Below are 26593 nucleotides of genomic sequence, written 5' to 3'. Positions count from 1 at the left end.
GACCTAGAGCTGGGAAGTGGGATAGCCTCTTGATGGCCGGCATGGACACGATGGGCCGAAATGGCCTCCTTCCATGCTGTAAACTTCTATGATTTTATGATCCTGGAAGCACATATAGACTTGCATGTAGGTGTATATTGTGCATGGGGTAATTGACTGATTTAGCATAGAGATCGGAAATTCAAATCCCACCATAGCATGTTGGAGAACAAAAAGGGCAGATTATTTTAAAAGCCCAACTGGTTCACTTATATAGTTCAGGTAGGGGACCTACAATCAGGGCAACTAGGAATGGGCAATAAATGCTTCCTTTCCAATGTTGTCCACATAACTCAACAAATCTAATAAATAAAGCCCTGTCCAAGTTCACAGCTAAATAACAGACACTTGGAGGGAGACCAGTCATGTATAGACCAGCTCTGTATATATTATGTGCTTTGCCACAGGCTCCACTGCTTCTTCTAAGGGCAAATTGGATGACTACTTGAAGTAGATACAGAGCAAGGCAATGGGATTAGTTTGCTCTGGCAAAGAACCGACACTGATACAATAAGCTGGATGAACTGTGCTGTTAATTTTTAAGGCGGTAAATGAGCCTAATTGGAATTCAGTCACCAAACCTTGTCCAAAATAAACCGCTCCGGGTCTGTGAGAGCGTGGCCACTTGAAGCCTGACTCCATTTCCCAGACACTGCAGTAGATACCAAAAGGTTTGCTGTTTGTCCTCAGTGAGCAGCTCTCTTATTTTAGTTAGAAGATTGTGGGTTCAAGTCCCACTCCAGAGACTTGAGCACAAAATCTGGGCTGACACCCCACAGTGCAGAACTGAGGGAGAGGTACACTGTCTGAGGGTTCAGATGCAATGTTAAACCGTGGGTATAAAAGATCCCATTGCTCTATTTCAAAGAGCAGAGGCGTTCTCTCTGGTGTTCTGACTAATTTATTCCTCATTCAACATTAAAACAGATTATCTGCTCATAATTGCATTGCTGTTTGTGGGACCGTGCTGTGTACAAATTGGCTGCCGCATTTCCTACGTTACAATAGTACTTCATTGGCTGTAAAGCGCTTTGGGACATATAAATAAAAGTCTTTCTTTCTTTGATGAAAATTGGAAATGCACATGAGGCCAGAATTGGAGGAGAGCAGAGATTGAGGAGGGTAGATAGATTGTTGTATTCTTTGGGAAACCAAGGGATTATGGAGATCAGTTGGGAAAGTGGAGTTGCGGTTGAAGATCAGCCATGATCTTATTGAATGGCCTACTCCTGCTCCTAATTCTTATGTATGTTGTCGGGCTGGAGGTGGTTACATAGATAGGGAGGGGGCGAGGCCATGGAGGGGTTTGGAAACACGGATGAGAATCTTAAAAATCGAGGTGTTGCTTAACCGAAAACCAATGGAGGTCAGCGAGCACAGGTGAAAGGGACTTGATGAGAGTTAGGACACGGGCAACTGAGTTCAAGTTGATGTGGGGGTTAAATGGGTTGCGAAGTGCAGGGAGGGGGGGACGTGAGCAGTTGGGTTTCAGAATTATTTAATGTTTTGTCTGCCCCCCAAAAAATGTGTAAATAAAACCCACTGCAACTTTAGATGCCCCAAAAAATTACATTTTAGGTGCCAGTTCTGTGTGTTTTGAGTAATTCCCACATTACAACAGTGCAAAAGTACTGCTGTAGAGCGCTTTGAGACGTCCTGTGGTGGTGAAAGGCGCTATAGAAATGCACCTCTTTCTTTTCAGTATCAGATGTGGATTGGTGAGCAGTTCTCACAGAGCTGGGCTGACACTGAGGCCGCATCTGTGGGAGCAGCAGCAGCCGGGCTCCCTGCTGGCCGGTGTCAAGGGCGGTGGCCTCTCACCTCACCCCTCCCTCAGACCCAGGCCTCTCCCCCAGACCCAGGCCTCTTCCTCAGGTTGAGTCCGGGCCCCCTCTCCCTCAGGTTGAGTCCGGGGCCCCTGCCCCTCACACTCTCCCCTCCTCCCTCTCTCTGAGGCCGCACCTTGCCTGCTCTTCGGCCGCGGTTGAGACTCTGAGTCGGGCGGGTCAGCTGCTCCCTCAGCGCCGAGACTCCATGGATACGGCCCGTTGCCATGTCCCCTCGGGAGAGGCGCCGCCCAGCATCGCCTTCCCGGCCTGCTCTCCGGATTGTGGCGTCACGGCTCGTCGCCAGGGCGGGCGCTCCGGGAGCGGAGAGCGCCTGCGCGCGGGGAGGGAGGTGGGAAGCACTGAGCGCCGCACACAGCGCCCCCAGCGGCAGGAGGATCGCCGCTCCGCTCCAACGCTGCGCCAATTGCAGGCAATGATTGGAACTGCAGCTCCAGGGTGGGAACTACAGGCAATGATGGGAACTGCAGCTCCAGGATGGGAACTACAGGCAATGATGGGAACTGCAGCTCCAGGGTGGGAACTACAGGCACTGGTGGGAACTGCAGCTCCAGGATGGGAACTACAGGCAATGATGGGAACTGCAGCTCCAGGGTGGGAACTACAGGCACTGGTGGGAACTGCAAGCTCCAGGGTGGGAACTACAGGCACTGGTGGGAACTGCAGCTCCAGGATGGGAACTACAGGCACTGGTGGGAACTGCAAGCTCCAGGGTGGGAACTACAGGCACTGGTGGGAACTGCAGCTCCAGGATGGGAACTACAGGCACTGGTGGGAACTGCAGCTCCAGGGTAGGAACTACAGGCACTGATGGGAACTGCAGCTCCAGACTCTCTTCTCTTCGGCAGTCCTTCGGAGTCGAGGATGACTTGCTTCCACACTAATATGAGTTCACAGGTGACTGAAGATATAGTGGAAGGAAAAGGGCCTATTTCCCTTAGCAGAGGAGTCAACAACCATGGGGCATAAATTTAAAGTAATTGGTAGAAGGTTTAGAGAGGATTTGAGGGGAAATGTCTTCACGCAGAGGGTTGTGAGGGTCTGAAACTCACTGCCTGAAAGGGTGGTAGAAGCTGAAATCCTCAGCACATTTAAAAAGTACTTGGATGTACCTGCAGGGTTACAGACCTAGAGCTGGAAAGTTGGATTAGGCAGGATAGCCTTTTGTTGGCCGGCATGGACGCGATGGGCCTAAATGGCCTCCTTCCGTGCTGTAAACTTCAGTCCAGTGCGGGACCTACAGTCTGTCATAGGTGGGGCAGATGGTTGTTGAAGGGTGGGGTGCTTGGGTTGTCGTGCATACCGTCTGCTGTTTGCACTTGGCTTCCGCTTGCTCCTGGCGTAGAGACTTGAGGTGTTCGGCACCTTCCCGGACTATTACAAAAGCAAAATACTGTGGATGTTGGAATCTTAAAATTAAAAACAGAAAATGTTGGAAATACTCAGCAGGTCAGGCAGCATCTGTGGAGAGAGAAACAGAGTTAATGTTTCAGAATGGCGAAGGTTCGTCGACCCGAAACGTTAACTCTGTTTCTCTCTCCACAGATGCTGCCTGACCTGCTGAGTAGATCCAGCATTTTCTGCTTTTATATTAGCTCCAGACTACTGCTGGGAGCTGCAGGTGGTTACGACTGTGATAAATTCACAGAGCACAGCACACAACACAGCTTTCTAACATGGCAGACAGCTCTCGGAAGTCTCTGGAACCTCCTGCTTCTTTTTATTATTAACTCTGTAGTTGCAGTACACAATACGTCCACATCCACAGTGTGGAGCTACAAATATTACAAGCTTACAGACATTACACTTCTCCCTCCTTAATGAAGAAGTTATTATAACAACATCATACATAACTTGCATGTTTACACAGGATTATAGACTTATTCTTCCATATTTATAAATTTAACTCAACCACTTGTTTTCTGTTTCGAAGAGGATACCTTCGCTCTCGAACAGAACCTTCCAAACATGGTGTCGAATTTAAACTCATTCGAGGCTCCTCCTGAGGAACATTTTCCTCCAAGTAATTTCCTTGATTTTCATTTGAACTCACTCTAACTTCAGGCTGTTTATTTTCCTGACTCGGACTCAGACTTACATTCTGATTTTCTCTTGGATTTGTTTCCAGTACACTAGATGTAGGATTTGCTACTGGTATATCAAAACTATCTGATGAGTGAGAAATAATTGAATCATTCCCACCTTCAACTCCTTCTATGTCTGTAGGTAAAATATGATCAATATGAACAAACCTAACCCGTCCATTATCAAACATTTTGACCAAATATGTGCGAGGACCACATATCTTTACCACTCTTCCTAGTAACCACTTTACCCATTTATGGTGAGGATTCTTCTGATTTAATTTCGCACTTGTCTCTTTTACTCTACCTCTATCATGATTCTCTTTCTGTCTTAATTGTGTCTCTTCTACGGACTGTGCCAAATTTGGTTTTAACAACGAGAATCTGGTTTGTGGCTGTCATTTGAGAAACAACTCTGCTGGTGTTTGACCAGTAGTTGTGTGAGGAGTATTACGATACGTAATCAAAAAATTAGCCAATTTGTGATCCAATGACAACTGTCGTTTCTTTGGATTTGGATCTAACATTTGTTTTATGAGGGCACGTTTTACAATTTGTACAGTGCACTCTGCTGCACCATTCGAAGCAGGGTGGTAGTGGAACCTTGGTATGTTTCACCCCATTTTTGTTCGTGAACTGTGCAAATTCTTTGGAACGAAATTGTGGTCCATTATCCGAAACAATTTCTTCTGGGAGGCCAAATGAAGAAAATAAACTTCGCAAAATGTCCAATGTTTTACTTGTTATTTTTCACATTGGAAACACCTCAACCCACTTCGAATGGCTATCAATCATAATGAACAATTCTTGTCCTCCTAACTCAGCAAAATCAACACGTAGCCTTTGCCACACCCTGGGAGGCCATTTCCATGGCTGTAATGGTACTGATGGTGGTTGCTTGCTTACCGATTGACATGTCGTACATTGATTCACGATGTACTCTATATCTTTATCAAGACCTGGCCACCATAAATAACTGCGTGCAAAGCTCTTGGTCAAGCACATTCCCAGGTGCTGGTCATGGAGGTCTGCTAATAATTTGGACCTGAATTTATTTGGTATAACCACTCTTGCACCCCACATGATACAATCTTTATCGACTGATAATTCATTCCTACGAATGAAGAATGGATGAATATCTTTGTCTGTTACCTGGTTTGGCCATCCATTTGCAATATAATCATACACCTTTGACATCACTGGGTCACGTTTGGTTGCTCAACCAATCTCTTCAACTGTGACTGGCAGTTCATCAATGTATGAAAAATAGAACACTTCTTCCCTATCCGGTGTAACTTATGATGGGGGAAGGCAATCTAGACATTGCATCAGCATTACTGTGATCAGCTGATCATCTGTATTCAATATCATATGCATATGCTGACAAAAACAAAGCCCATCCCTACATTCTGGCTGCAGTTAATGTTGGAACTGGGGACTTTGGATGGAGGATTGCTGTTAGGGGCTTACGGTCCGTAATGATGGTAAACTTAAGACCATACAAGTATTTGTGAAACTTCTTGACCCTAAAAATTAATGCCAAAGCTTCCCTTTCGATTTACGCATAATTACTCTCAGTGGCACTGAGAGTGCGTGAAGCAAAAGCAATTGGTCTCTCCTCCCCACTACGTGATACATGAGAGATTACTGCCCCAACTCCATACAGAGAGGCATCTCATGCTAGCTTAATCTCCTTAGATACGTCATAGTGAACTAACATGGTGCTCTCTACCAATTTGCTTTTACACTCCTTGAATGCTGTATCGCATTCTTTTGACCACTTCCAATGGACCTGTTTTTTCAAGAGTTTTTTCAGTGGATGTAATACTGTAGCCAAATTTGGTAGGAACTTCCCATAATAGTTCAAAAGACCCAAGAATGAATGAAGTTCAGTGCCATTCCTGAGAGTGGGTGCATTTCTGATTGCATCCAGTTTTCCCATGGTTGGATATAAACCATCTTTATCTACTCTGTACCCTAAGTACTCCACTGAGTTTTGAAATAACTCACACTTATGAGCAGACACTCGTACTCTGTGCTTCTCTAGCCGTTTGAAGACTTCATTCAATATGTTATTATGAATTTGCCTATTTGGTGCTGAAATTAGTATGTCATCCAAATAACATACTACCCCTTCAATACCTTGCAAAAACTGGTTCATCACCCCTTGGAATATGGCAGGGGCAGAAGACACTCCAAACGGTAGCCTATTAAACTGATATAGGCCTAGATGAATATTTATAGTCAAGCATGACTTGGACTCCTCATTTAGTTCAAGCTGTAAGTAAGCATTCGTAAGATGCAGTTTTGAGAAAATCTGATCACCTGTCAAGTGTTGTGAACAAATCTTCTATATTCAGCAATGTATCGGGGACATTACCCTCTAGAACCTGGTTTACTTTATAATCACCACACAATCTTACCTTACCATCGGACTTAGGTACAACAACCATGGGTATAGCCCAATTACATCGATCTACCTTACAAATAATTTTCTCAGTCTCTAGTCTTTTGAGTTCTTGCTCAGCTTTCTCCTTGAGTGCATATGGTATGGAACGTGGCTTGCAGTAAACCGCTTTAGTGTCCTTCTGTACCCTGACACTTGCCTTGAAGCCTTGGATCGGACTGCCCATTTCGCAGAACACCTTCGGATATTTCTTGATAACATCATCCATTGATGCAAATCTTGCTTCCGCACAGCAAATCTCACTCCAATCCAGCTTCAGTGATCTCAACCAATTTATTCCTAGTAAGGCAGGCTTGTCTCCACTTCAGTAAGGAAAGGGTTAATCAGCCTGTCCTTAAGTCTGCTAATGTTATACTGCTATTAATTTCTCATCATATTGTTGTAATAGTTACCTTTATCCTTTGCCTGTTAAGCAGAGAAGTTTAAGTCAATTTAAAGTCCCATTGGGCTATTGAGCCAGCACTGACCTTAAAGCATTGATCAGTCACTTCAGTAGATTTAAAAGACATACCGATACATACTGACTCATATACAGAATCTCAAATAACTTTAATCAGGAAAAAGTTAATTTTGTACCAGTAAAGTGTCTGGGTATACAACATCCTATTTAACTGGGGTTTCTGTAGAAGCAGGAGATTTGTATGGAATGATATTTAATCAAAGACAGGCTTATAATTGATAAATTTCACTTGGCAGAATAGCAATTAAATGTAACAAGAGTAAAGCTAACGATAAGAAAACTAAGTAAGGGAGTCATACCAGTCTACGGAAAAAGAACTCGTTAAAACTTGTAAGGGGAGCTTGGGGTGTGGGTTCGAATCCACACTCCCCTGGGGTTCTGTACGTGCAATTTCTGAGGATGGGTGAGTAATGAGGCACCAGACACAGTGGGTAAGAGTACAAAACGGCTAATGTTGTTTATTTAGAATAGTAAACACCAAGTTAGAGGACATAGGAAGAGGTCATAAATAACAGTAATGGCACAATCTCACTCAACAACACGAAAAATCTCGCAACAGGGAAGGGGAAAATAAGAGGTTAAAACATTCCACTCACACACAACCACACCTCCCACTTCCACCCTTCTTACCAATTCCTATCCTAAATTGAGTCTGTGAGGGGGTTTGGGCTATATTCACAATCCTATCAACTCCGGGGTTCTGGGGGCACTTATTTCAGCTCGGGGTCCCTCTGGGGTGGGTTTTACGTTGTCGGTCGTTTCGGGTTTCTTCTCTTTGCCTTTCGGTTGGCTCCACCAACCTCTGGTTGGTTTCCTTGCTCAGCTCAGCTGTGGGAAGTCACTGCCACTGCCTGCTGGTTTTCAGTCTCGGTGGCTTCGTCTGCGGAACTGCTGCTTCTTCCTCTGGTGGAGCGAGAGCGAGAGGGAGAGAGAGCTCTCCCTGGATACAAGCTGCAAGCTGCAAGCTCCCCAACTGCCTCCATACCCTGCTGCTTCTACCCCCCCGGTGGTTCTGTGGGTCCTATAACCAATTTAGTTCTGGCCTTTACGCCCTCAAACTCAGTTGGTGGTCCATTGTGTAAGTTTGGGCGGGGAGATAGCTTTGAATATTTAATCAGAAGATGTCACAGGTACAGGTAGGTGTGAGGACAGGGGTATTGTTTCAGTGCACATTGGTGCCTCAACGTCTGCTGGTCCTTTGTTACAGTCCTGGGAGTCTATTGGTTTGGGCCTCCCCTTTGATGGGCCATTACTGCAGTGATCTCAGGGCTATTGTCCACTGTCTATATTAATTAGGTAGATGATGATCCAAATTAGATTAATCTAATTTGAGTCATATTTTCCAAACTGGGCCAGGCAGTCCCTATTGGTTGAGGATTTCCCCGTTTCAGGCCCAACCCGACCCCTGATTGGCCTGCCAGAATGCACTTTTCCCCCATTGGCCAGTGCCTCTGTCTCGCTTGTGAGCCAGACTCCACAATGTCTGTATCCGCCCACACGTTTCCCAGCCTGCCTGGTCTGTGGGTTTGGTGGCCAAAAAAATGTTCATTTAAAATGAATAGAACGATCCCATGTTAGTTTTCTTGTCCTTAGGGTGTTTCAATAAAATGCGGCCGTGGACTTTCGAACCTTACAAACTAAAATTATTGTTAAGTGACAAGTCAAATAAATACACTTTATCTAGAGTTGTATTTTAAGTTTTATATAATTATGTAATGCAGAATAGTCACATGGAAGGAGTAAGAGGAAATGTATAACAATTGGGTGTTTGTAATGAGTCTTTGAATTTGCTAAGGCCTAAGATACTGAGCTGAGAACTATTAGCCGTTTGAGTCCCCAACCAACCATCATTAGGTCTGGTTGCATTATCTTTTAAGTTTATGTTTAAGTACTATTACAGGTATTGTGTACTTAATAAATTTATGATACTTGATATTTAATGTATAAGAACCCTATTGATTTGGGCAGCAAATTATAAATAGGAACCTGCTTCTCTAACAGAAGGGAAAGCAGCAAAGTGGAAAGTAATATCGAAGATTCTGGAGGAAACATCCAAGTCCTGAAGTCGCCAAAGTTTGTGATCACATCATTGGGATGCAGAGAGTCTAGGAGGAAAATGAGATGCTGTTCCTGAGGTTTGCATTGTGATTAAGAACAGAAGTAAAAAGTCAAGGACCAGGAAAGGCTGTTTGGCCTATTGAACCACATTTCACTAACATTCCAACTAGCCCAACTGTACTTTAAGTGTTGCTGATGTCTTTGACTCTAATAACTGTAGTGACGGTTTTGTGGATATGAAATTGGCTAAGAGACAGAAAGCACAGTTTTTTTTCAGACTAGAGGAAAGTATAGAGTGGTAGCCCCCAGGGGTTGGTATTGGGACCACTGCTCTTTATGATATATTTTAGTGACCTGAATTTGGGTATGTTGTACAGCTTTCTTGCTCTTTTCGCTTTGTTGCTTTAAATGTCGAATTACACACACACACTCAGTTGTAGTAAATACAGGATCAGGTCTTTTATTTAGACATTCATATTATACAAACTAAGTATGAAAGTTACTGAGATGCTTCACAAAGGCAGTTCTTCCAATTTCCATGGCTGCTTGTGACACACACACCTTCCGAGATTCCAGTGTATAGCGTCTAATGTCTGTGTGTCAAACTCTCATCTTTATACCAAAAAAAGCCTTTGAACTCTTGTTTTCTTGCATAGAACATACAGGCAATTAACATGCAGATCATGTAGGCTCAAATGGCATTGACCTGAAATCACGGCTGACTGCTTTCTGAATTACTACACACAAACCAGATTGTTAAACATACAGACGATGTCGTCAGATTATTATTTGCATAGTAACAAGTTACACTCAAATACCAACATACAGATAAATGACCAGCTACACATTTCAATGGCTAAATGGCACCGTATCGTCTAGCAGCCTGTTTTAATCCGATCTTATATCTTCCAACTTTTAACCCTTTCAATATCTCCAGACCATGGCCGAAGCAAAGCTTCTCAGAAATGTGGGCTTGAGATCCCTTGGGTATACAGGGCATAATTTCAAAGTTCGCAGTAAACAATGAGGAGGATAGTAACAGACTTCAGGAGGACATAGACAGACTGGTGAAACAAGCGGAGACATGGCAAATGAAATGTAATACAAAGAAGTACAGTATGCGGTACGCTAGTATACTAGTTATGTTTGGGAGATGAATCTGGGTGGATTAACCTTGGAAAACTAGCACAGGAGGCCCATTGCAACTACCATTTCAATCAGAGGCCTGGATAATTGATCCGGACACATGAGTTCAAATCCCAGTACAGTTGCTGGGGAATTTAAATTCAGTTAATTTAATGAATCGCGAATAAAAAGCTACTATGAAACTACTGGATTGCCATGAAAACCCACCAGGTTCAATGTCCTTTAGGGAAGGAAATCTGCCGTCCTTACGTTGTCTGGCCTACATGTAACTCCAGACCTACAGCAATGCGGTCTTAACTAGCCTCTAAAATGGCCTAGCAAGCCACTCAGCTGTACCAAACAGCTACAAAGAAGTATACTTCCTAACGGCACTATGAGAGTACCTTCACCAAACAGCAGTTCAAGAAGGCAGTTCACCACCACCTTCTCAATGGCAATTAGGGAAGGGCACATACACAAATCTTTGAAGATGGCAAGACAAGTTGAGAAAGCTGTTTAAAAAAAGCAGATGGAATCCTTGGCTTTATAAACAGAGGCATAGAAAACCTTTATAAATCACTAGTTAGGCCTCAGTTGGACTATAATGCCAATTCTGGGCACCATAGCTTTGGAGAGGGTACAGAGGAGACTTACGAGAATAAGGGAGTTCAGACTAGAGAAACTGGGATTGTTCTTGTCATATATGTACATGCTGTTTGTAGCCACCAGATGGCGTCATTGTTGGAGACCACTGAGCAGCACGCACATGGTGCTGCTCTGGTATAAAGGGCCAGCCATTTTGTGAGTGAGTCACTTTGGGACTAAATAAAGCACAGGCAAGGTTGTACCTTGCTTAGTTAAACAGCACTCAGTTTGAACCTTTATTGCATACGTAACATTTGATGACGAGAATACAAGAACCTTTGTTTGCAAAATGAGCACGATTGGATTTTTAGAGCGATTCGTGGAGGCAGAAGATTGGGCAGACTTTGTGAGCTGTTTGAACCAGTACTTCGTGACCAACAAAATGAAGGGGGCCAACGATGCAGATCGGCGTCGGGCTGTGTTCCTCACTGTGTGCGGTTTAAAGATCTACGATCTGATAAAGAATCTACTCATGCCTAGTAATCCAACAGAGAAAACGTACGAGGAGTTGTGTACATTGGTACGAGAACACCTCAAGCCAGACGATGGCATCATCATCTCGAGATACAAGTTTTATACACACGTTCGATCGGAGGGCCACAGCGCGGCAGAATTCGTTACCGACCTGAGACATCTAGCAGGACTGTACAAGTTCGGGACGGTGTTGGCAGACATGCTGCGGGACTTCTTTATTATCGGTATCAACCACGAGGTGATCCTGCGCAATCTTCTGGCAGTGGAGGAGTTGGATTTAAAAAGGGCCATCCAGATCGCTCAATCATGTATGACGACGGACAGGATTCTAAAGCAAATATCGGTGAAGAACCGAACCTCGGCAAGTACTGTAAATGCGATTGATTCGGCGTTTGGCAGAGTGGCACATGGCAGGGCCTATCCGGCTGTGTTCGCGACTGATTCAGCGTTCGGCAGAGTGGCACGTGGCAGGGCCTATCCGGCTGTGTTCGCGATTGATTCGGCGTTTGGCAGAGTGGCACGTGGCAGTGCCTATCTGTCTGCGTTCGCGACTGATTCAGCGTTCGGCAGAGCGGCACATGGCAGGGCCTATCCAGCTGCGTTCGTGAAACCTGTGGTTGCCCGAAGTCTGCCAGTGGGAAGGTATTCGACTTCTCCGTGTTGGCGTTGTGGGGGAAATCATCGGCACCAGCAGTGCCGATTTAAGCAATATAGTTGCAAAGGCTGTCTGAGAGTGGGGCATCTCCAGCGCAAGTGTCCACAGATGAGCAAGCGAGCTGCGACACACCACGTGGAGGATGAGAGTCAGGCTAGCGCGGATCTGGATACGCAATCCGAGATGCCAGAGGAAGAAGTGTATGGACTGTACTCTTTCATAACCAAGAGTAAACCAATTTTGATTAATGTGAAGTTTAACAGGATATCGATGGAACTGGACACAGGGGTGAGTCAATCGATCATGAACGAGAGGACATTTAATACGCTGTGGGATACTAAGACTGCGAGGCCCAGGCTTAGTCCTGTTAACGTCAAGCTGCGCACATACACCAAAGAACTGATAAAGGTGATTTGCAGTGCACAAATGAATGAGTCGTATAACGATGCAGTTCACGAGTTACCGTTGTGGATTGTTCCAGGCAATGGCCCAATGCTGCTCGGCAGGAGCTGGTTGGAGAAAATCAGATGCGACTGGAATGACATAAAGGCATTGTCTTCAGAGGAAGATACATGTGCTCAAGTATTGAGCAAGTTCCCCTCACTGTTCAAATTGGGCATGGACTCAGATGCAAGACCCATCCATCATAAAGCTCGGGCAGTGCTGTATATGATGAGAGAGGTGGTCAAAATTGAACTGAACAGACTCCAGTGTGAAGGGATCATATCACCGGTCGAATTTAATGAATGGGCCAGCCCCATTGTTCCGGTGCTGAAAAGTGATGGCACAGTCAGAATCTGTGGAGACTACAAGGCTATGATCAACAGGGTTTCGAAACAAGATCAGTACCCGTTACCGAAGGGGGATGACTTGTTTGCGATGCTAGCCAGAGAGAAGTCGTTCACAAAACTGGACTTGACGTCAGCCTATATGACGCAGCAATTGGTCGAGATGTCGAAGAGACTTACGTGCATTAACACGCACAAAGGGCTGTTTATTGACCACAGGTGCCTGTTTGGAATTCACTCGGCTGCAGCAATATTCCAGAGGAATATGGAAAGTCTACTGAAGTCCGTTCCCAGAACCGTCGTGTTCCAAGATGACATCCTGATCACCGGTCATGACTCCAAGGAACATCTGAGCAACCTGGAAGAGATTCTACTGCGTTTGGACAGAGTGGGACTCAGACTTAAATGCTCGAAATGCGTCTTCATGGCACTGGAGGTCGAATTACTGGGGAGGAAAATCGCCGCTGATGGCATCAGACCTACTGACATGAAAACCAAAGCTATCAAGAATGCACCCAAGCCACAGAACATGACAGAGCTGTGTTCGTTCCTAGGTCTACTCAACTACTTTGGTAACTTTCTACCTAAATTGAGCACCTTACTTGAACCACTATACATGCTATTAAGAAAAGGCAACAACTGGGTGTGGGGCGTATTGCAAGACAGAGCTTTCGAGAAAGCCACCAATCTGCTTTGCTCGAACAAGCTGCTGGTACATTATGACCCATGTAAACGTTTAGTCTTGGCCTGTGATGCATCGTCATTTCGAATTGGTTGCGTGTTACAACAAGTCGGGGAAACTTCAACCTGTCACGTATGCATCCAAAAGTTTGTCTAATGCAGAAAGAGCCTACAGTAGGGTAGAAAAAGAAGCTTTAGTGTGTCTGTACGGTGTTAAAAAGATGCATCAATATCTGCTCGGTCTGAGGTTCGAATTAGAGACCGATCACAAGCCGCTCATTTCGTTGTTTTCCGAGAGCAAAGATATCAATACCAAAGCTTCATTCCGCATCCAAAGGTGGGCGCTGACAGTATCTGCCTATGATTATGTCATTCACCACAGACCTGGCACAGAAAATTGTGCTGATGCTTTGAGCCAGTTGCCGCTGCCCACACCGGAGGTGGAAACGCCACAACCGGCAGATTTACTGTTAATCATGGATGCTTTTGAGAGTGAAGGCACCCCTGTCACGGCTCAACAAGTTAAGACCTGGACCAGCCAGGACCCGATATTATCGGCGGTAAAGGGTTGCATCCTCAAAGGGGATTGGTCTGCCATACCTAAGCAAATGCGCGAGGAGGCCAAATCGTACATTCGTCGTAAGGACGAACTGTCTATTCAAGCAGATTGCATATTGTGGGGCAATCATGTTGTAATGCCCAAGAAAGGGAGAGAGAAGTTTGTGTGTGAGTTACACAGCACACATCCTGGTATAGTGATGAGGAAAGCCATTGCCAGGTCCCACGTATGGTGGCCAGGAATTGATTCTGAGCTGGAAGCAGCATGCATCAGTGCAACACCTGCATGCAGCTCAGCAAAGCACCAGCAGAATCGCCGCTGAGTCTGTGGTCATGGCCATCCAAACTTTGGTCCAGGATCCATGTAGATTTTGCAGGTCCCTTCCTGGGCAAGATGTTTTTAGTGGTGGTGGATGCTTATTCGAAGTGGATAGAATGCATAACCATGTCATCCAGTACATCCACACAACCATAGAGAATCTCACTGTCATTTTTGTGACACATGGTCTGCCTGACATAGTGGTGAGCAACAGGAGTCATGCTTCACCAGTCAGGAGTTTCAGGAGTTTGTAAAACTTAACGGCATAAAACATGTAAGGTCAGCACCATTCAAGCCTGGGTCAAACGGACAAGCAGACCGTGCAGTACAAATTATCAAACAAAGGGTCACTGCAGACCCGCTTGTCTTGCATACTGCTGAGTTACAGGACAAGACCCCACACATTCACAGGGGTCTCGCCTGCTGAACTCATGATGAAAAGAGGTCTTAAGACCAAGTTATCGCTTGTACACCCGGATTTAAGTAATCATGTTGAATACTGAAGATAGAGTCAACAAGGGTACCACGATCGCGCAACTGTGTCACGCGAGATTTCTGTTAATGATCCTGTATATGTGTTGAATTATGGTCAGGGTCCCAAATGGATCACTGGTACGGCCATGGCCAAGGAGGGCAACAGAGTATTTTTTATTAATTTCAAGAATGGGCAAACTTGCAGAAAACTCATGGATCAAACAAAGCTGAGGCACACAGACGAGCCAGAGCAGTCAGACGAAGAAATCGTCGACAACCAACCAACCTACCAGCAGCCTTCAGTGGACTCAAGGGTCATCAGTGAACCCAAAATTTCCATCACAGACTTGTTCAATAAAAATGGACTTGCAATTCCTGACATGGCCACTGCCACCCCCAACAGACTCCACACACTCACCCAAGGCCGGAATTGAACTGAGACGGTCAACCCGGGAGCGTAAAGCACCGGACCGTCTCAACCTGCGAAAGACTGTGATAAGATCTCAGAGAAGGGGATTGTCATGTATGTACATGCTGTTTGTAGCCACCAGATGGCATCATTGTTGGAGGCACTGAGCAGCATGCACATGGTGCTCCTCTGGTATAAAGGGCCAGCCATTTTGTGAGAGAGTCACTTTGGGACTAAATAAAGCACAGCCGAGGTCATACCTTGCTTAGTTAAACAGTACTCAGTTTGAATCTTTATTGCAGACATAACAGTTCTCCTTAGAGCAGAGAAGGTTAATGGAGATTTAATAGATGTGTTCAAAATTATGAAGGGTTTTGATAGAGTAGATTGCAAGAAACTGTTTCCACTGGCAAGAACGTCGCTGACCAAAGGACACAGATTGAAGTTAATTGAGGGAAGATGAGAATATTCTTTGCACAGTGAGTTATGATCTGGAATGCACTACTGAAAGGGAGCAGATTCAATAGCAACTTTCAAAATGGAATTGGATAAATACTTGAAGGAGAACAAATTGCAGGTCTATTGGGAAAGAAGAGAGTGGGATTAATTGGATAGCTCTTTCAAAGAGCCAGCACAGGCACGATGGGCTGAATGGCCTCCTTCTGTGCTGTAAGATTCTATGATTCTATGTATGTGGCCTGAGAAAAACACTGCTAAATTCTGGGAAGGGTGAAGAGGAGAACTCTGGAAAGGTTCAGGCAATGTTCTCAGAGCAAGAGACAAAAGCTCGCAGAACAAGTAGGCGTTTCTAATCAACGTCTGGAGCAAAGAAAGGCCATACTGCAGAAGCCACTGAACAGGCCAATGTTGTCTGAAGAGATGAGCAATATCTTGAAGACCAGTCATAGCCAGTACTATCATGTTGTACAGGGATAGACCTGGAGAGTTGAATAACCAAATACCTGACATCTGTCTGTCAATAAAGAATGACACTTATAATCGTATCCTTGTGACAAGATGGGTCATTATGATTGGTCCAGCTAAAAATAGATGGGAAAGATAGGCTTATCTTTTGTAATCGCACAATAACAGATTGTAACTTTGAAACCCAAATACAAAACAATCCCAAAAATGAAGGTTTTATTTGGAAGATTGAAAAAGTTTAGTCTGATAATCAAACTTTTAAGGTGTATCATATTATCTGCAACAGTTCAAGTTTGAGAACAAAGTCAGAAATGAGAAACTGTTCATCGTTTAGATATAACAGAATTTTCAAAGTTGGACAAACCAGGAGGGGAAAACCATCCAAGGGGGTGGGTGATCACGATAACTAGACATTTCCAGAGTTAAATATCCAGAGAGAGGCGGGTCTGCTCAGTTCTACCACAGCCAGCCCAGAAGGACAAGGTTTTATGAAAATATTGGTGTTTCAGCAATATGCTAAAATAGACTTTACATGTACTTGGACATATTTGATATTTACAACTGTTAACCTTTCGGAGACAAGGAATCTAACTGTGAAAAAGATTGCGAACTTTGCGTTAATCTTGGATACCGAGTGTAATTTTATTTAGTGTTTAGTAGTCTCAGTCGACTATATCCACTAAGTTCTTCATGTACCCCTTAATGCATAGTCTTATGTCAGTATTAATCATATTGTGTACCACTAAATCATAGTCGTGTCAGTATTAATCATGTTATCATAGATGTGTTAATATCATTTCATGGATTTCTGTATCTCTGTCTTTGAGTACTTTGTCCAGAAGTTAACTCGTTCACTCTAAGTTTGGTTTCTGTGGTTATAAATATACTCTGGTTAATATAAAATGGTTTGGAGTGGAGCCAACATGTTAGGCACTTTATAACCCTTAGAAGTATTACATCATTAGGCAGCAGTGGCGGAGAGGGAATTCTTCTGATAGTCTTTGATCAATATTCCTTACAATATTTATGGTTTTACCAACCCCATCATTAATACCTTCCCTTATAGATTTATTCCAAACATTACTCACTCTTTGAGTAAAGAAATGTTTCTTGGAGTCTTTTTGTTTACGTAAGTCTAATTTAAATATATTCCCACTGCCTCATCCATTTAATACCTTATATATCTCAGCGAGATGCCCTTCTTAACCTTCTCTCTATAACAGCAACTTGTATTTATATAGCGCCTTTAACGTAGTGAAACGTCCCAAGGTGCTTCACAGGAGTGTTATGAGACAAAAAATTTGAAACCGAGCCACATACGGAGAAATTAGGGCAGGTGACCAAAAGCTTGGTCAAAAAGGTAGGTTTTAAGGAGCGTCTTGAAGAAGGAAAGACAGGTAGAGAGGTAACCAGGTTTAGGCAGGGAATTCCAGAGCTTAGGGCCTAGGCAACAGAAGACACGGCCACCAATGGTTGCGCGATTATAAACAAGGATGTTCAAGAGGGCAGAATTAGAGGAGCGCAGACATCTCGGGGGTGGGGGGGTGTTGTGGGGCTGAAGGAGACTATAGAGATAGGGAAGGGTGAGGCCACGGGGGGATTTGAAAACAAGGATGAGAATTCTGAAATCGAGGCATTGCTTAACTGGGAGCCAATGTGGTCAGCGAGCACAGGAGTGATGGGGGAGCGGGAATTGGTGAGAGTTAGGACACGGGCTGCCGAGTTTTGGATCACCTCTAGTTTAGACTATAGAACTTTTCTCTTTGTTTCTCTTCAACTCATCCCTTTAAAGTTGAGATTGTTCCTGTTGCTCTTCTCTACATCTTCTCCAGCACATGCTTGTCCCTCTTGGAAGTTGAGAATCAAATTGTGGTGTCGTGAACTATGCTATATAAATGTATTTATTTATCTTCTTTCTTCTCAAAGCATTAAGCCTCAGAAACATAGAAAATAGGTGCAGGAACAGACCATTCGGCCCTTCGAGTCTGCACCACCATTCAATATGATCATGGCTAATCATGTAACTTCAGTACCCCATTCCTGCTTTCTCTCCATAACCCTTGATCCCTTTGGCCGTAAGGGCCACATCTAACTCCCTTTTGAATAAATCCAGTGAACTGGCCTCAACAACTTTCTGTGGTAGAGAATTCCACAGGTTCACAATTCTCTGAGTGAAGAAGTTTCTCCTCATCTCGGTCCTAAATGGCTTACCCCTTATCCTTAGACTGTGACCCCTGGTTCTCGACTTCCACAACATCGGGAACATTCTTCCTGCATCTAACCTGTCCAACCCCGTCAGAATTTTATATGTTTCTATGAGATCCCCTCTCATTCTTCTAAATTCCAGTGAATATAAGCCTAGTCGATCCAGTCTTTCTTCATATATCAGTCCTGCCATCCCAGGAATCAGTCTGGTGAACCTTCGCTGCACTCCCTCAATAGCAAGAATGTCCTTCCTCAGATTAGGAGACCAAAACTGTACACAATATTCAAGGTGTGGCCTCACCAAGGCCCTGTACAACTGCAGTAAGACCTCCCTTTTCCTATACTCAATTCCTCTCACTATGAAGGCCAACATGCCATTTGCCTTCTTCACCGCTTGCTGTATCTGCAGGCCAACTTTCAAAGACTGATGTACCATGACACCCAGGTCTCGTTGCACCTCCCCTTTTCCTAATCTGTCACTATTCAGATAATATTCTGCCTTCCTGTTTTTGCCACAAATGTGGATAACCTCACATTTATCTACATTATACTGCATCTGCCATGCATTTGCCCATTCACCTAACCTGTCCAAGTCAACCTGTAGCCTCTTAGCATCCTCCTCACAGCTCACACTGCCACCCAGCTTAGTGTCATCTGCAAACTTAGAGATGTTACATTCAATTCCTTCGTCTAAATCATTAATGTATATTGTAAATAGCTGGGGTCCCAGCACTGAACATTGAGGTACCCCACTAGTCACTGCCTGCCATTCTGAAAAGGACCCGTTTATTCCTACTCTTTGCTTCCTGTCTGCCAACCAGTTCTCTATCCACGTCAATACATTACCCCCAATACCATGTGCTTTAATTTTACACACTAATCTCTTGTGTGGGACATTGTCAAAAGTCTTTTGAAAGTCCAAATACACCACATCCACTGGTTTTCCCTTATCCACTCTGTTGTGTATCTGTAAAGCATGCACTCCTATGTTTCGCCTACCAGAGAGCGCATCCCCTGAAGTCCCAAGGGATCCCAGCATCCCTTGGGAGCACTGTATATAAGCCGGCCCTCTAAGGCTTGTTCCTCACTCTGGAGTGTCTTAATAAAGACTGAGGTCACTGTTACTTTAACCTCCCTGTGTGCAGTCTCATCTGTGTTAGGAACACAATACACTCTATTAGTTACATCCTCAAAAAATTCTAGAAGATTTGTGAAGCATGATTTCCCTTTCATAAATCCATGCTGCTATTACATCTTTAATAATTGATTCCAACATTTTCCCCACTACCGATGTCAGGTTAACCGGTCTATAATTCCGTTTTCTCTCTCCCTCCCATTTTAAAAAGTGGGGTTACATTAGCTACCCTCCAATCCATAGGAGCTGATCCAGTCTGTAGAATGTTGGAAAATGACCACCAATGCGAGCACTATTTCTAGGGCCACTTCCTTAAGTACTCTGGGATGCAGACTATCAGGCCCTGGGGATTTATCGGCCTTCTATCCCATCAATTTCCCATCACAATTTCCTGACTAATAAGGATTTTCTTCAGTTCCTCCTTTTCGCTCGACCCTCGGTCCCCTAGTATTTCCAGAATGTTATTTGTGTCTTCCTTAGTGAAGACAGAACCAAAGTATTTGTTCAATTGGTCTGCTATTTCTTTGTTCCCCATTATAAATTCCAAGCACAGAACAATCTCTGTAAGCTGATTCTCCACTGTGCTAGTTGTGGTTTTGCTTTTTTTATTAGTTCCATATTGTATCCATATTGAAAGTGATGAATCTGCTGTAACTCTCAAAGATCCATTTCAGAGTTTCCCTGTGCTAATTCTGCTTCCTTCACTGGAGCTCATTCTTTTGACCACCACCTCACATCCGTCAGTAGTAAATTTAATTTGCCATTTGTCTATCCGATTGCCAAATAAATCCCAATCCTTCTCCAAAGGTTTACCTGCATTCTCTTCCTATAGCACTCCCCGTTTTGCTGTTTATGGAGATTTACCAACCTGTATCTAGGTCAATCAGAAACCAGCATCTAAGCACTGACCCACGCAGTACTCCACTTAGTGCCTCCCCCACTGTGTTTCTCTGCTTTCATCAGAATCTGTGCAGGAGTGAACAATGGAAAGGGGGTGGGGAAGTTGAAGTGATCCTTGATGTTCCGATCATGCTTCTAGATTAAACAGATGTGTTGGGGGGAGGGAGCGAGAGTTGGGGGGGAGGGAGCGAGAGTTGGGGGGGAGGGAGCGAGAGTTTGGGGGGGGGAGGAGCGAGAGTTTGGGGGGGGGGGAGAGAGTGCGAGATGGGGGGGGGAGAGAGAGAGTGTTTGGGGGGGAGAGAGTGTTTGGGGGGGGGAGGGAGAGAGTTTGGGGGGGAGGGAGAGCGAGATGGGGGCGGAGAGAGTTTGGGGGGGAGGGAGAGCGAGATGGGGGGGGGGAGAGAGAGTTGGGGAGGGGAGGGAGAGAGAGTTGGGGAGGGGAGGGAGAGAGAGTTGGGGAGGGGAGGGAGAGAGAGTTGGGGAGGGGAGGGAGAGAGAGTTGGGGAGGGGAGGGAGAGAGAGTTGGGGAGGGGAGGGAGAGATGGGGGGAGGGGAGGGAGAGATGGGGGAAGGGGAGGGAGAGATGGGGGAAGGGAGGGAGAGAGAGATGGGGGGGGGAGGGAGAGAGAGATGGGGGGGAGGGAGAGAGAGATGGGGGGGAGGGAGAGAGAGATGGGGGGGAGGGATGGGGGTGGAGGGTGAGAGAGATGGGGGGGAGGGAGAGAGAGATGGGGGGAGGGAGAGATGGGGGGAGGGAGAGAGAGATGAGGGGGAGGGAGAGAGAGATGAGGGGGAGGGAGAGAGAGATGGGGAGAGGGAGATGGGGGGAGGGAGAGAGAGATGGGGGGGAGGGAGAGAGAGATGGGGGAGGGAGAGAGAGATGGGGGGAGGGAGAGAGAGATGGGGGAGGGAGAGAGAGATGGGGGAGGGAGAGAGAGATGGGGGGAGGGAGAGAGAGATGGGGGGAGGGAGAGAGAGATGGGGGAGGGAGAGAGAGATGGGGGAGGGAGAGAGAGATGGGGGAGGGAGAGAGAGATGGGGGGAGGGAGAGAGAGATGGGGGAGGGAGAGAGAGATGGGGGGAGGGAGAGAGAGATGGGGGAGGGAGAGAGAGATGGGGGAGGGAGAGATGGGGAGGGAGAGAGAGATGGGGAGGGAGAGAGATGGGGGATTGAGAGAGAGATGGGGGATTGAGAGATGGGGGGAGGGTGAGAGAGATGGGGGAGGGTGAGAGAGATGGGGGAGGGTGAGAGAGATGGGGGAGGGTGAGAGAGAGAGATGAGGGAGGGAGAGATGGGGGAGGGAGAGAGAGATGGGGGAGGGAGAGAAAGATGAGGGGGCAAGGGAGAGATGGGGTTGAGATAGGTCGGGGGGAGGGAGAGAGTGATCAGGATGTAGTATAATGTGGATAAATGTGAGGTTATCCACTATAGTGGCAAAAACAGGAAAGCAGAATATTATCTGAATGGTGACAGATTAGGAAAAGGGGAGGTGCAACGAGACCTGGGTGTCATGGTACATCAGTCATTGAAAGTTGGCATGTAGGTACTGCAGACGGTGAAGAAGGCAAATGAGCTTCATAGTGAGAAGATTTGAGTATAGGAGCAGGGAGGTCTTACTGCAGTTGTACAGGGCCTTGGTGAGACCACACCTTGAATATTGTGTACAGTTTTGGTCTCCTAATCTGAAGGACATTCCTGCTATTGAGGGAGTGCAGCGAAGGTTCACCAGACTGATTCCTGGGATGGCAGGACTGACATATGAAGAAAGACTGGATCGACTAGGCTTATATTCACTGGAATTTAGAAGAATGAGAGGGGATCTCATAGAAACATAAAATTCTGATGAGATTGGACAGGTTAGATGCAGGAAGAATGTTCCCGATGTTGGGGAAGTCCAGAACCAGGGGTCTGTCTAAGGATAAGGGGTAAGCCATTTCGGACCGAGATGAGGAGAAACTTCTTCACTCAAGAGAGTTGTTAACCTGTGGAATTCTCTACCGCAGAAAGTTGCTGAGGCCAGTTCATTAGATATATTCAAAAGGGAGTTAGATGTGGCCCTTACGGCTAAAGGGATCAAGGGGTATGGAGAGAAAGCAGGAAAGGGGTACTGAGATGAATGATCAGCCATGATCATAGTGAATGCGTGCAGGCTCGAAGGGCCGAATGGCCTACTCCTGCACCTATTTTCTATGTTTCTATGAGCGGGGTGGGGTGGAGGGGAGGGATTGGGGAATGATAAATTGAAGAGGAATGCTTGGCTGGGGGTTGTGGTTTGATTTGCGGAGGCTCAGAGCAGCCAGGTATCAGAGTGCTGCACGCAGTAACAGGCCTGCACCAGCACCTCCTCCAGCCCAGCATAGGCCGGTTGGCACAAGGATGACAGCAGCTGGTGGTGGTTGAGGGCGCGCAGTTGGGGCGTGCCCTCCTGGAGCAGGCTGTAGAGGCATGGACGGTACACTCGCAGTCTTCCGCGAGAGGAGGGACTGGAGTGCATCATCACCCCCGACAACCAAATTATAATTTGACTTTATATGTTTTAAGTTTAATTGGTTTATTGTGCCGGGTTTTAATGTCCTCCTTCCCTTTTAGACAGGGAACACCAGTATAATTTATGGTTTTAGTGCCCAAAACCCCCCCCAAAAAAACAAAAAAGGCACTTAAAGTGTTTGGAGTGTCCCTCCCCCCCTTTATTCAGGGGACACTTGATTTAATGTTTATTTATTGTTCTCTCAAAAGAGTTGTTGAGGCACGGTGGAGGGGAGCGGGTAGGTCCGAAGGCCTCCTTGTAGGACTACTCCTGGGCATGGCCAAGACTGCCTGCCTCTCTTCCGCGCTTACATCCACGCCAGGGTGTCCCTGGAGATGGAGCACGCGGTGTCCACCGGTACGCTCGAGGCCTTCCGCGAGAGGTGGGCGCCGGAGGGACTGGAGTGCATCGTTACCCCTGGCAATCAAATTTTAATTTGATTTTATATGTTTTAAAGTTTAATTTGTTTTAACAGACGATTTTAGTGTCCCCCTCCCCTTTTATAGGGGGCACTTGTAAATGATGGTTTTACTGCCCCCAAAAAAAACAAAAATCACCCAAAAAAAAGGGCACATGAAAAGTGTTTGGAGTGTCCCCCAGATCGGGGGGGGGGGGGTGGCACTTGATCTAATTTATTATGTTTTCCCCAAAAGAGTTGTAGAGGCACGGCCAGCTGGGTCTGCCGGCTGAGGATGATGCCCCCGAGGGTCTTCTTGACCTTCATCTCCTTGAGCCGCGGCAGGTTGAGCAGGCGGAAGACCAGGCCCCGGCTCTGGGACACGTCCAGGAACTCCAAGGAGCTGGACTCCAAGGGGTAGGTGACCTCCAGGTCTTTGACGGGGATCAGGACGTGGAGGGGAGGGTCAGGCGCCGGAGGTTGGGCAGGACCCGGCTCAGCTCTTGCACAGTGTTGGGACCGACGCCCTTGAAGACCCAGAAGTAGGTCAGCTCCAGGCTCCGCAGCTGCTGGAAGGCGGCGAGCAGGCGGACCGAGAGCTCGGGCCAGTCGAAGGGCAGGTGGGCCCGGCGCGGCCCAGCCGCTCGAGCAGGGTCTGGAAGTTGCTGAGTTGCTCGGCCTGGGCGGCATGATGCGGGGGCCCGGCGGCGGCAGCGGTTGGAGCTGGAGCTCAAGCGGCGGGCCGGCGCGGCCCGTCCAGTCCAGTTCAAATCCAACTCGCGCAGCTGGCGGTAGTGGACGCGCTGGAGGAAGCGGCTCCAGCCGGCCCGCTGGCCGCCCAGCTCCAAGCTGGCGCGCAGTCGCAGGACGTTGGCGCCGCGCGACGTCAGGTGGTAGGCATCGTGCACGAGCCGTTCCCGCCAGCACTCGCGCTCCAGTTCCAGGTCCCGCTCCGCGTCACCGGCCGCGAGCGGCGGCAGTTGGGGCGGCCGCGCGCCCTCGGCCTCCCGGCGCGCGCACGGGCCCCGCGAAGTCCGCTTGCCGCCACGTTCTCATCAGCCGGTTCCATGCCCGGCATACCAGTGCCGCCCGGCCCTTCTCCACCTCGGACAGGGAGCCGAAACAGTACCGCTGGCAATCGGGCGGTAGGCCATTGAAGGGAAAGCGTCCCCGCCCCGCCAACTCGCCGCTCTTCTTCTTCTTCTTCCTCCTGCCGCCGCCGCCGGCCGGCTGAGCGGATCCCAGGGCCTTCCCTCGCTTCCTCGTCCGCGACAACATTGCCACACCAGGTCAGCAGCATTGCGGGCTCAGTGCGGCCGAGCCATCCATCCGTCACCAGGCCAGGGGGGGTGGGTCGCGGGAGAGGGCCCGAACGTCAATTCACCTCCCCCCCCCCCCCCCCCCGTCAGGCTGGATGGGCGAAAAATCGGTGGCTTCAGTTCCTCCCAGCGGCAGATTCCTAAATACAACAGAGAAAATGGATCAACCGAGCGTCAGTCTTGGAACGGAAGATTCAGGAGCAGGCCATTTGTGTTTCATGTTTCATGCACAACGACCCCCAGGTCTCTCTACCGCAGCATTTTGTAGTCGCTCTCCATTTAATCATTTGTTTTTTTTAATTCTTGCTACCAAACTGGGTAACCTCACGTTTTCCCGCACTATGGGCCCAAGTTTCCACATGATTTGCGCCTGATTTTTAGGAGCAACTGGTGGAGAACGGACTATCTTAGAAATCGCACATTTTTTTTTCTGCAGTTCTAGTCAGGTAGAACAGTTCTGCTTTGGAACAGAAATTTTTCTTCAAACGGGGGCGTGTCCGGCCACTGACGCCTGATTTCAAAGTTTCCACAGTGAAAACGTACTCCAAACTAAAGTAGAATGGAGCAAGTGAAGATTTTTGTAGAACTGAAAAAACCTGTTCTACACATTAAAAAAATCAGGCGCAGGTTACAAATTAGGCGTCCAGAACGAGGTGGGGGGGGAAGGGAACTCATTAAATTCTACAATCAATCCTTATTTATACTTCTACAAATATTATACAAATAAATCCAACCTGATAAACATAAGCAAAGAAAAGATTAAATAAACCATCTTCCTACCTGTGTGAAAGTGCTTCAGCCATCGTTCATTGCCGCGGGGGGTGGGGGAAGGAAACCGTCGTTTGTTGCCGCGGAGGGGAAGGAGACAGCGGTTTGTTGCCGTAGAGGGGAGGGAGGGGGAGGAAACCGCCGTTTGTTGCCGTGGAGGGGAGGGAGGGGAAGGATACAGCGGTTTGTTGCCGTGGAGGGGAGGGAGGGGAAGGAGACAGCGGTTTGTTGCCGTGGAGGGGAGGGAGGGGGAGGAAACCGCCGTTTGTTGCCGTGGAGGGGAAGGAGACAGCGGTTTGTTGCCGCCGCGGAGAGGAGGGAAGGGGAGGAAACTGCCGTTTGTTGCCGTGGAGGGGAAGGAGACAACAGTTTGTTGCCGCCGCGGAGGGGAGGGAGGGGGAGGAAACCGCCGTTTGTTGCCGTGGAGGGGAGGGTGGGGAAGGAGACAGCGGTTTGTTGCCGCCGCGGAGGGGGAGGAGACAGCGGTTTGTTGCCGCCGCAGAGGGGAGGGAGGGGGAGGAAACCGCCGTTTGTTGCCGGGGAGGGGAAGGAGACAGTGAGAAGGCTGCAAGAAGCCTCAGTGCTGATGGCAATGTGCTTTTATTAAAAAATGTTCAAAAATTAAACAGCTACAAAGAACTACAAAAATGGCCAAGTGCCAATGTTTCCTTCACACTGCGCGTGTGCGAACGCTCCAACGCGCACGTGCAACGTTGCCGGCAGGAAAAAAACTAATTTAAATAGTACCCGCCCCCTCCCACTTACAAAATCGGCGCGAGTGTAGGCTCCGCCCCCCTGGGCGCTGCGCCAAACAGACAAGGAGCTGCAAAGCGCTCGAGAATAGCGCGTTTTTTTTTCTGGCGCCGTTTTAGGCGCGAAAAACGGGAGCCCAGCTCGGAGGGGCGCCCGTTTTTTATCCTGTGGAAACTTGGGCCCTATATTCCATCTGCCGACTCACTCAGCCTGTCCCTATCCCTTTGCAGAATCTTTGCGTCCTCCTAGCAACTTGCTTTCCCACCCATCTTTGCATCATCAGCAAACTTGGCTACATTACACTCGGTCCCTTCATCCAAGTCCTCAAAAAAGATTGCAAATAGTTGGAAGGCCCCAGTACCGATCCCTGTGGCACCCCACTAGTTACATATTGCCAACCGTCAGTCTCGATCACTTCTCTCTCGAACGGGCTCACTCCCAATTCCATGGTCAGCAGGGGTTTTTTAATGAGGGCTTAACGGGGGCAGGAGGGGGGGTTTAATGGGGAGGATGGTGTTAAATGGGGGCAGGAGGATGAGGTTTAACGAGGGTGGGGGTTTAAGGGAGGATTAACGGGGTGA

The 26593-nt window shown here is 47.2% G+C and overlaps 2 protein-coding genes across 5 annotated transcripts in view; both read right to left on the bottom strand.

Annotated features, from left to right (window-relative positions):
* The window catches only part of LOC139264753 (leucine-rich repeat-containing protein 14-like), a 46327-nt gene extending 44167 nt beyond the window's left edge, over window positions 1-2160 (bottom strand). For 3 of the 4 annotated variants that reach the window (XM_070881801.1, XM_070881799.1, XM_070881802.1), the window contains exon 1: window positions 2002-2160. The gene's annotated coding sequence lies outside the window, so the exon portion shown is untranslated. The remainder of the gene's footprint in view (window positions 1-2001) is intronic. The other variant, XM_070881800.1, reaches the window with a different exon arrangement.
* A 20375-nt stretch (window positions 2161-22535) lies between these two features.
* Window positions 22536-24450, bottom strand: LOC139264170 (uncharacterized). Its single transcript, XM_070880256.1, is given in 6 exon segments — window positions 22536-22713; window positions 23450-23634; window positions 23637-23809; window positions 23812-23884; window positions 23886-24122; window positions 24160-24450. Coding segments are annotated over 6 exon segments (1137 nt in total).
* Window positions 24451-26593: the final 2143 nt, after the last annotated feature.

The sequence above is a fragment of the Pristiophorus japonicus genome, chromosome 5 (genome assembly GCF_044704955.1).
Source record: "Pristiophorus japonicus isolate sPriJap1 chromosome 5, sPriJap1.hap1, whole genome shotgun sequence".
Lineage (NCBI taxonomy): Eukaryota > Metazoa > Chordata > Chondrichthyes > Pristiophoridae > Pristiophorus > Pristiophorus japonicus.
Note: the sequence above shows the minus strand (reverse complement) of the source record. Positions and strands in the feature narration are given on the sequence as shown.